The 16,165-nt window shown below is 49.4% G+C and overlaps 1 protein-coding gene across 5 annotated transcripts in view; it reads right to left on the reverse strand.

Moving 5' to 3' along the window:
- Positions 1–351: 351 nt before the first annotated feature.
- Positions 352–16,165, reverse strand: part of tmem198b (transmembrane protein 198b) — a 94,425-nt gene continuing 78,611 nt past the window's right edge. For all 5 annotated transcript variants that reach the window (XM_052014719.1, XM_052014710.1, XM_052014694.1 and 2 more), the window contains 4 exons: positions 14,887–15,124; positions 10,535–11,110; positions 6,450–6,607; positions 352–2,864 (listed from right to left, as the gene is read on the reverse strand). In XM_052014719.1, coding sequence (XP_051870679.1) covers positions 2,730–2,864; positions 6,450–6,607; positions 10,535–11,110; positions 14,887–15,049 — 1,032 coding nt within the window. In that variant the 5' untranslated portion in view covers positions 15,050–15,124 and the 3' untranslated portion in view covers positions 352–2,729. The remainder of the gene's footprint in view (positions 2,865–6,449; positions 6,608–10,534; positions 11,111–14,886; positions 15,125–16,165) is intronic.

A 16,165-nucleotide genomic window follows, 5' to 3' on the forward strand; every position in this document is an offset into this window, starting at 1 on the left:
CTATACCCCTCCCCAACTCTAACACCCCTCCAGTCCCTACACCTCTCCCCAACTCTAACACCCCTCCAATCCCTACACCCCTCCCCAACTCTAACACCCCTCCAATCCCTACACCCCTCCCCAACTCTAACACCCCTCCAATCCCTACACCCCTCCCCAACTCTAACACCCCTCCAATCCCTACACCCTTCTCCAACTCTAACACCCCTCCAATCCCTACACCCCTCCCCAACTCTAACACCCCTCCAATCCCTACACCCCTCCCCAAATCTAACACTCCAGCCCCTACACAGCTCTGTAACCCCTCCAGCCCCACACCCCTCCCTATCTCTGTAACCCACTCCAGCCCGTACAACCCTCCCTATCTCTGTAATCCCCTCCGGTCCCTACATCCTTGCCTATCTGTGTAACCTCCTCCAGCCCCTATACCCCTCCTTACCTCTGTAACCCCCTCCAGCTCCCACACCCCTCTCTAACCCTATCCCTTACACTGAGCTCTCCCTGGAGATCCTTGTCCAACATTTATCTTTCTGCGTGTTACCTCACCTGGGTTGACACGACCTTGAATAGCATCAATTGGTCCACCAATTCTGATCTCCTGACAACCTTGCCTTCAGTTGCCTGAGCCCCGAACTCTGCAAACCAATCATGGAACCTTTTGTTACTCTGTCCCTTTGACCATCAGGATTAAAATACCACATGGAGATCTCATTGAAACCTACTGGATACTGAAAGGCCTGGATAGAGTGGAAATGGAGAGGATGTTTCCATCAGTGGGAGAGTCTAGGATCCAAGGGCACAGCCTCAGAATAAAGGGACGTCCCTTTAGAACTGAGATGAGGAGGAATTTCTTCAGCCAGAGGATGGTGAATCTGTGGAGTGCGTTGCCACAGACAGCTGTGGAGGCCAAGTCATTGGGTGTCTTTAAGGCAGACGTTGATAGGTTCTGGATTGGTAAGGGGGTTAAGGGTTACAGGGAGAATGTGGGAGAATGGGGTTGAAAAAAATCAGCCATAATGGAATGGTGGAGCAGACTCGATGGGTGGAATGGCCTAATTCTGCTCCAATATCTTATGGTTCTAAATTGTATGATAGCGCTCTTGTGAAGACCTTGGGATGTTAAAGGTGCTATATTAATGCAGTGGAAGCTGAGATCACCAGATAATTAGTGATTGTGAAGGAAAGTTCTGTTATGACTCCCCTTAAGGGGATCATGGCCCTCGTTCACCGAAGCTTCCCCCTCCCTCATTAGCTCACTTCACAGTTGGGGTCATCAGTTCCAAGAGGTTCATCACCATGACCGCTTGTCAACCCCCTCACTACCACTGGTCACCACACAGAACCCTACCCTCCACAGCCAGCTGGAGACTCAACGGAGTCTCTCTCTTCGTCCTTTTCCCAACCTTTTTGTAAGACAACTTGAGATTGTGCCCAATGTCCAACATTTTTATAACAAACGTCTGAAGGTCTTCAAATCAAATGAAGAGTAAAACCTCAACTGTTCCCCCATCGTGATAAATCTTCCCATGGGTTTTCTCCCAAAGCAAGACAGACATCGGTTTCCAAATCCTGGGCAATAACTGAGGTCTGACCAACTCTCAAACAATGGTATCTCTCCACTACAGTCACAACATTAACACACACACTGAACCATTGGAGGGTGACAGACAAATGGAATTGGGGTTAGGCCTCTGGGGTGCTGGTTAGGGTTCAGGTTAGGTTTTAAGGGTTCTGGGTTGGGTTAGGGATCTGGTTAGGGTTAGGGCTCTGGTTAGGGTTAGGGTTCTGGTTAGGCGTAGGGTTCCTGAATTCTGGTTGAGGTTAGGATTATAGCGTTCTGTTTTGGGTTAGGGGTCTGGTTAGGGGTAGGGTTCTACGGTTAATGTTTGACATAACGTCACAGAGGAAGGTTCTGTCCTCTCCCAGTGCGAGACCAGCCTCATTACTAAAAAGAAATACATTCAATAGTTGCTACGTAACGGTACGCACTGCTCTCCGCGCACACACACGTCTTGGTAACATGCACAATATCGGCCAATGGAAGGTAGGTCCCATCACATTCCCTACAAGATGCCGCGGGAGAGGGAGTTGGGGGCCAGTTGTGTGTTGGAGGGGGTGAAGCATCCTTCCCGAAGACGAAGGAGGCATTCTCCCCATGAGGAAAGCCCTCTCTCCTGCTCCAGACAGTAACTGTAACATCTCCTGGGAGGTATGGAGGTGGATGGAAGGGTTTGAGAGGGTGGGTTTGGAGGAAATTGTAAGTCTGTGGCATCACTTCCCCTCCCTTGTCAAGCACTCCCTCACTCTTCTGAGAGTTTTTAACCAGTTTTGTTTGGGTTAAGGTTTAAACCAGCCTTCATCCAAACCAAGTTCAAGGTCCTGTCCTGTGTAAAATGAGTTACTTCCAGTCTCGATCCCCTTCCAGATCAGGAGCTACATTTTCAGGAAACAGAAGGGAGCATTGGAATGAAACATCCTCCAAACATTTGAGTCTCCATTTCAGGGTACTTCGGTGTGTGGGTTGGGATGGGACATGGTTGAAGATGGGCTGAGGACCCAGTTCAGGCGTATATATATATTAAATATTTTTCGTTAATACAAGTCCACATCAATGGCAGCACCTCCACCGGGTTGCTGGGTCTAAGGAGACCCCCCAAGCTCTCCCCCCTCTGCTCCCCGGCGCCCTGGGCCAGACCCTCTGGTTTGCTCCGACGGCCTCTCCTGTAGCCTCACACTCGGACAGCGGGGGTGGAGCAGGTGAGGGGCACTGTGGAGCCGCAGTCATAGTCCACGTCGATCATCGTCTGCGCGTTGGCGCCTGGCGACGTGCCGGCTTGGCGCTCCCGGAAATTCTGAATGTAGCTCTGCGTGAAAAAGGGAAGCACAGAAAGGTGACACCAACTCTGGAGTTGTCCCATCCACAGAACACCCACCGGACCCCCCTCCCCTTCCGGTTCCATCTGCCATACACCTCTCCCCTAATGGTCCCCATTCTCACCTCCAGCACTGGGAGGCCTCTGTGTTCCTCCTTATCTCCCTCCAGCCTCTTGTCTCCAACCTTCACCCTCCCCTCCAACCACCTCACTCCATCTGCCTATTTTTCCTCCTCGTCTGCCTCTATCACCCACCTGCCTCTGCCTCCCACCTCCGTCCCTCCCTCCTCCCCCACCCGGTTCCACATCTGGCCATCGCCTCCCTTCTCCATTTCCACCAATCACCTTCCAGCGCCTGTCTCTACCTTCTCCCCACCCCTCCTCCACCTGACCCCCACCTGTCCATCATCCCCCACCTCACCTGGTTGCTATCAGCTCCTGCCTCACCCCTTCCCCTCTCCCCTTTACACTGGATATCTCCCCCTCTCCACTCTCAGTCCTGATGCAGGGTTTCGACCTGAAACGTCGACAATTCCTTCCCCCTCCCATGGATGCTGCTCGACCCGCTGAGTTCCTCCAGCAGATGGTTTGTTGCTCCAGGTTCCAGGATCTGCCGCCTCCTGTGTCTCTGGAGTTATCTGTTGTTTCACGTGTGTCCACTGTTTCACCGTGACCCTGGATGTCACGAGCGAGGTCAGCATTTTGTTGCCCATGGAGTCACAGGGAGATCCAACTGGGAAACAAACCCTTTGGCCCACTGAGTCTACACCCACCATCATTCTCACTAATCCTACCTTACTCCCTCCCACATTCTCATCAACTCCCCCCAGATTCTACCACTTATCTACACACTAGGGGCCATTTACAGCAGCCAATATACCTGCCAGCTTGTACTTGTTAGTGACGTGGGAGGAAACGGGAGCACCCGGGGGAAACCCAAGAAAGCTCAACCTGCACCTCTACTTTCTCAGGAGGCTAAAGAAATTTGGTTTGTCTGCTTTGACTCTCACCAACTTTTACCGATGCACCATAGAAAGCATCCTATCTGGATGCATCATGGCTTGGTATGGCAACTGCTCTGCCCAGGACCGCAAGAAACTGCAGAGAGTTGTGGACACAGCCCAGTGTATCACAGACACCAGCCTCCCCTCCTTGGTCTTTACCTCTCGCTGTCTTGGTGAAGCAGCCAGCATAATCAAAGACCCCACCCACCAGGGTCATTCTCTCTTCTCTCCTCTTCCATTGGGTAGGAGATACAGGAGCCTGAGGGCACGTACCACCAGACAAGGACAGCTTCTACCTCACTGTGGTAAGACTATTGAACGGTTCCCTTATACGATGAGATGGACTCTGACCTCACGATCTACCTTGTTGTGACCTTGCACCTTATTGCACTGCACTTTCTCTGTAGCTGTGACACTTTACTCTGTACTGTTATTCTTTTTCCTGTACCACATCAATGCACTCTGTACTAACTCAAGGTAACTGTACTGTGTAATGAATTGACCTGTACGATCGGTTTGTTAGACAAGTTTTTCATTGTACCTCGGTACAAGTGACAATAATAGACCAATACCAATACCAATGTGATCAGAGGGAGACGGTTGCCACAATTCCAAGCTTTGTGTCACCAGGAATGTGTGGATCCTCCTCTTGGACTCACCTCTCAGTGACACAATGGTGGGGACGCCCTGCAAACATCAATACACTCACAGGGTCCCATCTAAACATCGATACACTCCCAGGGTTTCCTTGATTAACAAGAGCCCTTCTGACACTGACACTAAAAGGGGTCCCAGTGGATATTCACACAATCCAGGGATGCCCATAAATACTGGGAAACCCATCGGTCTCTATGACCACTGTAAATACTGACACACTCCCCAGGACCCCTTGTAAATATTGACATATTTTGGGTGACCCCCTATACACATCTTGGGACCCCCTGTAAATACTGACACACTCCCTGGATCCCTTGTAAGTACCAACACACTCTCAGAAATGCCCTGTAAATTGTGACCCACTTCCCATGACCTTCTGTAAACACTGATACACTCCCCGTGACCCCCTGTTAATATCGATACGCTCCCCAGGACCCCCTGTAAATACTGACACACTCCCCGTGACCCTCTGTAAATACAGACACACTCCCCGGGGACACCCTGTAAATACTGACACACTCCCTGGGGACCCTCTGTAAATACAGACACACTCCTGGTGACCCCCTGTAAATACTGACACACACCCCGGGGACACCCTGTAGATACTGACACACTCCCCAGGACCCCCTATAAATACTGACACACTCCCTGAGACCCCCTGTAAATACTGACACACTCTCCAGGGACCCCCTATAAATACTGACACAGTCCTTGGGACCCCCTGTAAATACAGACATAATCCCTGGGACTCCCTGTAGATACAGACACACTCCTCAGGACCACCTGTAAATACAGACACACTCCTGGTGACCCCCTGTAAATACTGACACACTCCCCGGGGACACCCTGTAAATACTGACACACTCCCCAGGGACCCCCTGTAAATACTGACGCACTCCTCGGGACCCCCTGTAAATACAGACACACTCCCCGTGACCCTCTATAAATACAGACACACTCCCCGGGGACCCCCTGTAAATACTGACACACTCCCTGGGACCCCCTGTAAATACTGACACGCTCTCCAGGGACCCCCTATAAATACTGACACATTCCTTGGGACCCCCTGTAAATACAGACATAATCCCTGGGACTCCCTGTAAATACAGACACACTCCTTGGGACCACTTGTAAATACAGACACACTCCCCACAGACGCCCCGTAAATACTGACACAATCCCTGGGACTCCTTTTATTCCTCACACACTCCTGGGCACCCAGTGTAAATGCACACATACCTGGGCCCGCCTGTAAATACTGACACACTCCCAAATTCCCCCAGCAAATACTGTAGACAATCCTGGGCTCCACATGCAGATATTGACTTTGTACCTCACCTGAGCTTACTCCTCTCAGTCTTTACCTTGTCTCTAATCTGGTAGTGTGTGATGGGACTGTATAGAGGGAGCTTCACTCTGTGTCTGACTCCAGGTGTGTGTGATGGGACAGTGTAGAGGGAGCTTCACCCTGTGTATGACCCCGGGAGTGTGTGATGGGATGGTGCAGAGGGAGCTTCACTCTTGTGTCTGACCCTGGGAGTGTGTGATGGGATGGTGTAGAGGGAGCTTCACCCTGTGTCTGACCCATCCTGTCCCTGCGCTGGGAGTGATATCTTGTACAAACATCTAACCCTCCTCCAATGTCATGCAACCTCAGCAGGAAGGGGATGAGAGAGGTGGATGGGACAGACAGATAGGAGGTTACATACTACTTACAGCATCATACAGCACTGAAACAGGCCCTTCAGCCCAACTAGTCCATGCCAGCCAAACTGCCCACCTGAGCTAGTCTCATTTGCCTGTATTTGGCCCGTATCCCTCTAAACCTTTCCTATCCATGTACCTGTCCAAATGTCATGGACACTTGGTTCCCTTCAGTAAGGTGAATGAGCAAAGATCAGAGAGGGTGACTCACCGGAGAAAGCACGTCTCCGTCGTAGCGGCGGACTGGATTGGGCTTCCTCCGGTACGCCTGCTCCTGGTACGTCCTCCGCTGTCTCTTCTGCTTCCTCTTTGCCTCCCTCTGTCGTATCCTCATCAGCTGCACCCGCCTCTGCCTCCTGCTGATAATTACTGGGAGACGGGGAGGATGGGGTGGGAGAGAGAAGCGTGGGGGTGAGTTACTGTCTGGGCCATTGCATGCACCGCAGGAGTTGGTGTTTAACTAGGGTCACCGGCTCAGGGAGGTGAATCCAACCAAAACCAGTACTGAACTCAGTGCCCTTGTGTTAAAAACACAGAACATAGAACACAGAACACATACCATAGAACACAGAATACAGTCCACAAAACAGAACAGAGAACATGGAACATAGAACACAAAACATAGAACACACAAAGTGACATATAACAGGACATAGAACATATAACACAGATCATAGAAAATAGAACACAGAACCGAGAACACAAGACAACATAGAACACAGAACATAGAACACAAAGCAACACAGAGCATAGAACAGTACAGCACAGGAATCTTCAGCCCACGGTGTGCCGAACTAAACAAACTAATGATTAAATGCCTAACTAAACCAATCCCTTCTGCCTGCACACGGCCCATATCCCTCCATTCTCTGCACATTCATTTGCCTATCTAAGAACCTCTTAAACACCTTTATTGTATCTGCATAGATTTAAGGTGGGGGGGAAGATTTAATAGGAACTTGAGGGGCAACTTTTTTTATACACGGCCCACAATGTTGTGCCAACTAATCAAGATAATGACACCTAATTAAACTGATCCCTTCTGCCTGCACATGGTCCATATCCCTCCATATTCATGTGCCTATCTAAGAGCCTCTTAAACACCACTATCATATCCACTTTCACCGCCACGCCTGGCAGAGCATTCCAGGCACCCATTGCTCTCTGTGTAAAAGAACATGCCCCGCACTTCTTCTTTGAACTTTGCCCCTTTCACCTTAAATGCATGCCCTCTAGTCTTAGACATTTTGACCCAGGTAAAAGGATACCGGCTGTCTACTCTATCTATGCCTCTCATTATCTTATAAACTTCTATCAAATCTCCCCTCAGCCTCTGACACCCCAGAGAAAACAACCCAAGTTTGTCCAACCTCTCCTTATAGCACATGCCCTCTAATCCAGGCAGCATCCTGGTAAATCTCCTCTGCACCCTCTCCAAAGCCTCCACATCCCTCCTACAATGGGGTGACCAGAATTGAATGCAATAGTCCAGATGTGGTCTAACCAGAGTTTTATAAAGCTGCAACGTAACGTCCTGACCCTTGAACTCAATACCTCAACAAATAACGGCAAGCATGCCATAAGACTTCTTTACCGCCCTATTGAATTGTGCAGCCACTTTCATGGAGCTATAGACTTGGACTCCAAGATCCCTCTGTACATCAACACTGTTAAGGGTCCTGCCATTAAATGTATACTGTCCCTTTACATTTGATCTCCCAAAGTGCAACACTTCACCTGTGACCGGATTAAACTCCATCTGCCATTTCTCTGCCCATATCTGCAACTGATCTACATCCCACTGTATCCTTTGGCAACCTCCTACACTCTCCACAACACCACCAATCTTTCTCTCATCCGCAAACTTACTAACCCACCCATCCACGTTTTCACTTTTCTGGAACTTTCCATTTTCTTTACTGCTGACAAGATGGTGTGTGTCTGATTGGTGGCAAGTCAAAAGTTGAGTTTATTGTCATATGCACAAGTACAGTTGCAATGAAACACTTACTTGAAGCAGCATCAACCCCTATAGGCTGACCCACTGACCTGTGTTGCAGTCATTCCTCTCAGCTGAAGGGGGGGAGGGGCCGGTACTCTTGGGAGGTCAGGGAAAGAAAAGACCTGCATTCCTGTAGCACCTTTCATGACCTCAAGGACATCCCAAAGCACTTTGCAGCCAATGGACAAATTGCTTCGCTGTAGCTAATTTTTGCCCAACAAGATCCCACCCAGATGAGGGTGATAATTGTCTGTGGGTGTGAGCTTGTTGGGCAGGTGTAAGGGGGTGGTAACGGTGGAACTTGCAGTGTCTGCTCCTTCAGGACCCTGCGCAGGTGAGAGGGGATCTCGGTGGAAAACCAGATGACAGCAAGGAACCCGAGAGGCCGGGAGACGGCCGGGCATTCTTACTGACAGCGGGAAATATTTACACTTGCTAGTTTTGACTCAGAAAGGAAGATAATCAAAATCTTTTTCCCATGGTAAGGGTTTCACAAACGAGAGGCCATAGGTTTAAGGTGAGGAAAAATATTTCACACAGAGTGGTTGACATGTATCTGGAACTCACTGTCGGAGGGGATGGTGGAATCAGGCTCAACATTTCAGAGACATTTAGCCTCCTCTCTGTCGACTCCGTCTACACTTCCCACTCTCCCAGGAAAGCAGCCAACATATTCAGAGACCCCTCCCACCCCGATCATTCCCTTTGTTCCCACCTTCCATCGGGCAGAAGATACAAAAGATTGAGAATGTGCACCATCAGGCTCAAGGACACCTTCTCTCCTGTTGTTATCGGTGTCTTGAAAGGACCTCTCATATGTTAAATTTGAATTCTTGATCTTCCAGTCTACCCAATCATGACCCTTGTACCTTATTGTCTACCTTGTCCTGGTCAAATCATGTAGATGCCACGGCTAAGAAGGCTCACCAGCACCTCTACTTCCTCAGGAGGCTAAAGAACTCAGGTTTGGCCCCTTAGACTCTTACCCAACTTTTTCTGATGCACCATAGAAAGCATCCTATCTGGATTTATCATGGCTTGGACCGCAAGAAACTGCAGAGAGTTGTGGACACAGCCCAGCACATCACGGACACCAGCCTCTCCTCCTTGGACTCTGTCTTTACCTCTCGTTGTCTTGGTGAAGCAGCCGGCATAATCAAAGAGCCCACCCACCCGGGACATTCTCTCTTCTCTCCTCTTCCATTAGGTAGAAGATACAGGAGCCTGAGGGCACGTACCACCAGACAAGGACAGCTTCTACCCCACTGTGATAAGACTATTGAACGGTTCCCTTATACAATGAGATGGACTCTGACCTCACGATCTACCTTGTTGTGACCTTGCACCTTATTGCACTGCACTTTCTCTGTAGCTGTGACACTTTACTCTGTACTGTTATTCTTTTTACCTGTACTACATCAATGCACTCTGTACTAACTCAATGTAACTGCACTGTGTGATGAATTGACCTGTACGATCAGTTTGTAAGACAAGCTTTTCACTGTACCTCGGTACAAGTGACAATAATAAACCAATACCAATACCAATACCTGCACTGCACTTTCTCTGCAACTGTAACACTATATTCTGCATTCTGTATTTTTCCCTTTGTACTACCTCAACATACTTATGTACGGAATTATCTGTCTCGATGGCACACAAACAAAGTTTTCACTGTATCTTAGTACATGTGACAATAATAAACCAATTACCAATTCTATGGAAACTCCAATGCACAGGAACACAAGAGGCTACAGAGAGTGGTGGGACTCAGTCAGTTCCTTCATGGATACAGCTGTCCCCACCATCGAGGACATCTACAAGAGGCGATGTCTCAGGAAGGCAACATCCATCATCAGGGACCCCCATCATCCGGGCCGTGCCCTCTTCTCAATGCTGCCATCAGGCAGGAGGTACAGGAGCCTGAAGACCCACACCTCAAGGTTCAACAACAGCTTCTTCCCCACTGCCGTCAGGTTCTTGAACCCACCTGAATAATTCTACCTCAGACTATATTTCCATCAACTTGAACTAATGTCGTTATGTTTGTTTTGGTTTATTGTGTTGTGTAAGTTCTGTATAATTTAAGTTTAAGTAATTGATGTTTGTCATGTTTGCTGCTGGTGCAAAAAACTAATTTTCATGGCATTTATACCCTGGGAATGTAGCCCATGACCATAAACTTGCGACTGCACCCCAAATGGGAACTGCCTCCTCGCATTATGCTTTCTCCTGCACACCATGCCTGGCTCAGGCAGCTTGTGTAGGCCGGTTACCCAGGTTACGGGGCCTACCTTCTGTGTGTGAGTAGCCCTCCGCTGTGACCTTGAATTGCACCAGGACGCCAAGGGTTGTCAACACGGGCCACATGCCCAGGATCACCCAGCTATACCAGCACATGGGCTGGAGGGGAGCCACCTTGATCCTCTCATAGATGTACTGGACCAGGAGGAAGATCTCGATGAAGTAGTCCACGGTCACGGTGATGACGGCGGAACCGAACACAGCGGTGGAGAGGATGGTGAAGAACCGCTGCCACTGAAGGGTCAGCACAGCGAAGAACATCCCGGCTCCCAGCAACAGACCAATGGGCACCCAGACAGTGCGGGGGTGGTAGAACTGCTCCAGGACCACCAGGGTTGCCACGGCGATCAGCAAGCCCAACAGCAGCCCCACCATGAACAGGCCAACACTTCGGACCAACATGGTGACCAGGCCACAGAGTATGCCGATCCCCAGGCCAATTCCGACGCTGGCCTCCATGCTGAGCTGGGTGTCCAGGACCCTCTCCTTGTAGCACAGCATGAAGATGATGATGGAGCCAAACATCAAACCGGTGAGGAACATGATGGCCTTGAAGCAGCGATAGCCTGAGGCAAAAAGAGAGATGGTACCAGAGTCATGGAGTGATACAGCACGGAAACAGGCCCTTCGGCCCATCTGGTCCATGCTGACTAAAATTCCCATCTAAGCCAGTCCCACTGGCCCATGTTTACCCATATCCCTCTACACCTTTCCTACACCAGCGACTTGGGTTCAATTCCGGCCGCTGTCTGTAAGGAGTTTGTACATTCTCCCCGTGTCTGTGTGGGTTTCCTCCGGGTGCTCCGGTTTCCTCCCACATTCCAAAGACGTACGGGTTAGGAAGTTGTGGGCGTGCTATGTTGGCGCCGGAAGCGTGGCGACACTTGCAGGCTGCCCCCAGAACACTCTACGCAAAAGGTGTATTTCACTGTGTGTTTCGACGTACATGCGACCGATAAATATATTTTACCTTATCCATGTACCTGTCCAAGTACCTTTCATTGTATCTGTTATTGTACCTGCCTCAACCACTTCCTCTGGCAGCTCGTTCCATATACGGACCACCCTCTGTGTGATAATGTTGTACCTCTTAAGTTCCCGTTATCTCTCCCCTCTCACCTTAAACCTATGCCCTCTAGTTTTTGATTCCCTTTCTCTGGGAAAAAGACTGTGTGCATTCACCCTATCTATGCCCCTCGTGATTTTATACACCTCTATAAAGTCAGTCTCCTACACTTCAAGAAATAAAGTCCCAGCCTGTCCAACCTCTCCCCATAACTCAGTCTCTCGAGTCCTGGCAACATTCTTGTAAATCATTTTTGCCCTCTTTCCAGCTCAATCACATCTTTGTTATAACAGGGCAACCAAAACTGTACACAATCCTCCAAGTGCAGCCTCACCAATGTCTTGTACAAATGCAACATAATGTTCCAATTTCTATACTCAATGCCCTGACTAATGAAGGCCAGTGTGCCAAACGCCTTCTTCACCACCCTGTCTACCTGTGACGCCACTTTCAGGGAACCATGTACTTGTTCAGTCCTGGTACAGTTATGCAGTGTAATGTGTTAAAATGTGAAATTGTCCATTTTGTGCCAGGGAATAAAACAAATTATGGGTCTGGTGAGACACTGCAGATCTTCGGGATGCACCAAAGACCTGTGCAGCCTCATAAAGTCGGCCTATCCTTGAATCAAAGACCCCACCTGCCCGGGACATTCTCTCTTCTCCCCTCTCCCAACAGGTAGAAGACACAAAAGCCTGAAAGCACATACCACTGGGCTCAAGGACAGCTTCTATCCCGCTATTGAACGGTTCCCTAGTACGATAAGATGGACTCTTGACCTCACAATCTGTAGCTTCGGTGAGGTAAGAATTCAGCCAACCCAGGGAAGGTTGGAAGATTTCCTTCCCTGAAATACGGTTCCTCAGTAAGATAAGATGGACTCTTGACCTCACAGTCTACCTCGTTGTGACCTTGCAAATTACTGTCTGCCTGCACTGCACTTTCTCTGTAACTGTAACACTTTATTCTGCAATCTGTTATTGTCTTACATTGTACTACCTCAATGAACTGTGTAATGAATTGACCTGTACAAATGGTATGCAAGACAATGATCAGGCCTCCACAGCTGTACGTGACAATGAATTCCAAAAATCCATGACCCTCTGGCTAAAGAAATTTCTCTGCATTTCTGTTCTAAATGGGTACCCTCTAATTCTAAGACTGTGCCCTCTTGTCCTTGACTCACCCACCAAGGGAAACAACTTAGCCACATCTACTCTGTCCGGTCCTTTCAACATTCGTAATGTTTCTATGAGGTCCCCTCTCATTCTTCTGTACTCCAATGAATATAGTCCAAGAGCTGACAAACGCTCCTCGTATGTCAGCCTTTTCATTCCAGGAATCATTTTCGTAAATCTTCTCTGAACCCTCTCCCATTTGCTCGTTCTGCCTGCATGTTTACACTCTCCGTTGACATCACTGCAGCTTTGTGGCTGGGGCAAGATGTGCAACCTGCTCTCAGCTCAGCTCTGTAACAGCTGAAGGTTCCGCCGGGAACTGAGGACAGACTCTGTCACATTTCCAAGTTGGCTCCAATTAATACTGGAACACTGCTGCCCAGTGGTAGCGACACGTCCCAGACCTTGAACCTTCCGGGAAAGACCTTCCAGGTGCATGACAACATCCCCTTTGCCAAATTCCTGAGTGGCCAATCCTTCTTTGTCCTTGGGTGTAAATCCTGGAACTCCCTCCCCACTCACCAGAAGGACTGCAGTGGTTGAAGGTGGCTCAGCACCACTTTTTCTAGGGATGGCCAATAAAAGCTGGCTTGTCCATTTCCCAGTAGGCCAGACTATACAACATCATCCAGGCTAACATACGACGTAGAACAGTACAGTACGGGAACAGGCCCTTTGTCCCACCATGTCTGTGCTGACCATAGTGTCAAACTAAACTAATCCCATCTGCCTGCACGTGATCCGTATCCCTCCATTCCCTGCCTGTTCATGAGTCTGTCTAAATACCTCTTAAATGTCACTATCGTATCTGCTTCCACACCTCCCTAGCCCGTTCCAAGCACCCACCACTCTCTGTGCAGAAAACTTACCCCTCACATCTCCCTTAAACTTGCCTCCTCTCACCTTAAATACACGCCCCGTAGTATTTGACATTTCCACCCTGAGAAAAAGATTCTGAGGGTCCACCCTATCTATGCCTCTCATAGTTTTGTAAACTTCTATTGGGTCTTTAATCAGCCTCTGACGCTCCAGAGAAAACAATCCAAGTTTGTCCAACCTCTCCTTATAGCTCGTACTCTCTGATCCACACAACATCCTCTTCTGCACCCTCTCTAAAGCCTCCACATCCTTCCTGTAATGGGGCAACCAGAACTGCACACAATGCCCCAGATGCAGCCTAACCATGCAGTTTTACAAGGTTGCACGTTACCCAGAGAAAGGAGCTTAACTGTACATTCAATGGCAACATCTTTTCACCCTACTGTAGATATTGCCTCTTCCACCCATCCACCTTCCCCACCTTCTCTGCCGCCTAGACTGACTTGCTTTCTCTCTTTCTCAGTTCTGATGAAGGGTCTTCAACGTGAAAAGTTAACTGCTCTTTCCACAGGTGCTGCCAGACCTGCTCAGTGGGTGTGGGGAGGGAGAACAAACTGGACGGGTAAAGTCCTTGTCCTGGAACTGTGTGACAGGACATCATAGAGGGAGCTTTACTCTGTATCTAACCTGTCATGACCTTGCCCTGGGAGTGTGTGATTGGACAGTGTTGTGGGAGCTTTACTCTGTGTCTAACCCTGGGAGTGTGTGATGGGACGGTGTGGAGGGAGCTTCACTCTGTGTCTAACCCTGGGAGTGTGTGATGGGACGGTGTGGAGGGAGCTTCACTCTGTGTCTGATCCTGGGAGTGTGTGATGGGACAGTGTAGAGGGAGCTTCACTCTGTGTCTGACCCCGGGAGTGTGTGATGGGATGGTGTGGAGGGAGCTTCACTCTGTGTCTGATCCTGGGAGTGTGTGATGGGACGGTGTGGAGGGAGCTTCACTCTGTGTCTAACCCTGGGAGTGTGTGATGGGACGGTGTAGAAGGAGCTTCACTCTGTGTCTGACCCCGGGAGTGTGTGATGGGATGGTGTAGAGGAAATTTTTCTGTTTTAATCCCACACAAAACCATTTGTTGGTCCATTGTAAGGATTCAGGACAAACATCAAGAAAATTGATTGCTCGAAACCTCAAGTCCTTGAGTAACAGAGTCATACAGCATGGAAACAGGCCCTTCGGCCCAACTCATCCATGTCCGCCCAGCTAACTCATTTCACTTACCAAAGAAACAGTAGATGACTCCGAAGAGGCAGCACATGGAGCAGACCACAGACGGCACAATGTCATACTTCCGGTCGATTTCCTGGTCACACGCATGGATTGCACTCTGCCCGGTCCCGTGAGTCAAGAGCTTAAAGTGCAAGGTCTGAAGTGTGGAGGTCATGGCTTTGGGTTGTTCTGTAGCAGCAGCCAGTCAGAGCAGAGGCCAAAGCACAGCTTCCATTCAAAGCCAGAAGAGCTGAAAAACACAAGCAGATTCGTCATAGAGTTGTACAGAAGAGCAGCCGGTCCACCTCGCCCGTGCTGACCTGTCGATGCTAATCCCACTTGCCTGCATTAAGCTTGTTTCCCTCTGATCCTTTCCCATCCAAGTACCTGTCCATACACCTTTTAACCACTGAAACTGTATCCACCTCTACCACTCCTCTAGCAGCTTGTTCCAGATAGTCACCATCCCCTGCGTGAAGAACTTACCCCTCAGGTCTCCAAAGGGAGAGTAATGGAGAGAGACCTAAGAGATCCTGGAGATGCTGGAATCTGGGGCAATACACAAAAAGTGCTGGAGAAATTCAGCAGGTCAGGCAACATCTCTGGAGGGAAATAAACGGTCGAGAAGAGAGCTGGGAGGTGTCAAAGGAAAGCACAGAGAGATGGGCCAAAGGGCCTGGAAACTGGATTGTCTCAGTCACATCCTCCGGCCAACCAAGACCACATGACCTCTGCGCTCCTCCAGTTCTGCCCTCTTGTATATCGCTGATCTTCATCCTGCTCCATTAATGACCAGACCTCAAACCCCCAAAGATCCAAGCTTTGGAATCCAGTGACTAAACTATGATGGTTCTTTGCCACCCGTTCTTGGGTAACTGCTGGTCAGCATGGACATGGTGGGCTGAAAGGCCTATTTCTGTGCTCCATGACTCTACGCTCCTTCAGACCTCCCTCTGTGACTGAGCTTTGGGTCACCTGCCCCAATATCTCCTGATGTGGATCCATGGAGTTAAAATCACCAGCTGTAATAAAACTGCACGCAAAGCTGTGAGTGGATTTGACAGAATAGAACATAGCACCTAGATGGTATAGCACAGGAACAGGCCCTTCGGCCCACCACGTCTGTGCTGACCATGATGCCAATCTAACCAATCCCATCTGCCTGCACGTGATCTGCATCCCTCCATTCCCTTCATAATCATGTGTCTGTCTAAATGCCTCTTAAACATTAGTGTTGTACTTGTTTCCAATACCTTCCCTGACAGGACATTCCAGGCACCTACCACTCTCT

Source organism: Pristis pectinata, chromosome 1 (assembly GCF_009764475.1).
Source record: "Pristis pectinata isolate sPriPec2 chromosome 1, sPriPec2.1.pri, whole genome shotgun sequence".
In the NCBI taxonomy this organism is placed as follows: Eukaryota; Metazoa; Chordata; class Chondrichthyes; order Rhinopristiformes; family Pristidae; genus Pristis; species Pristis pectinata.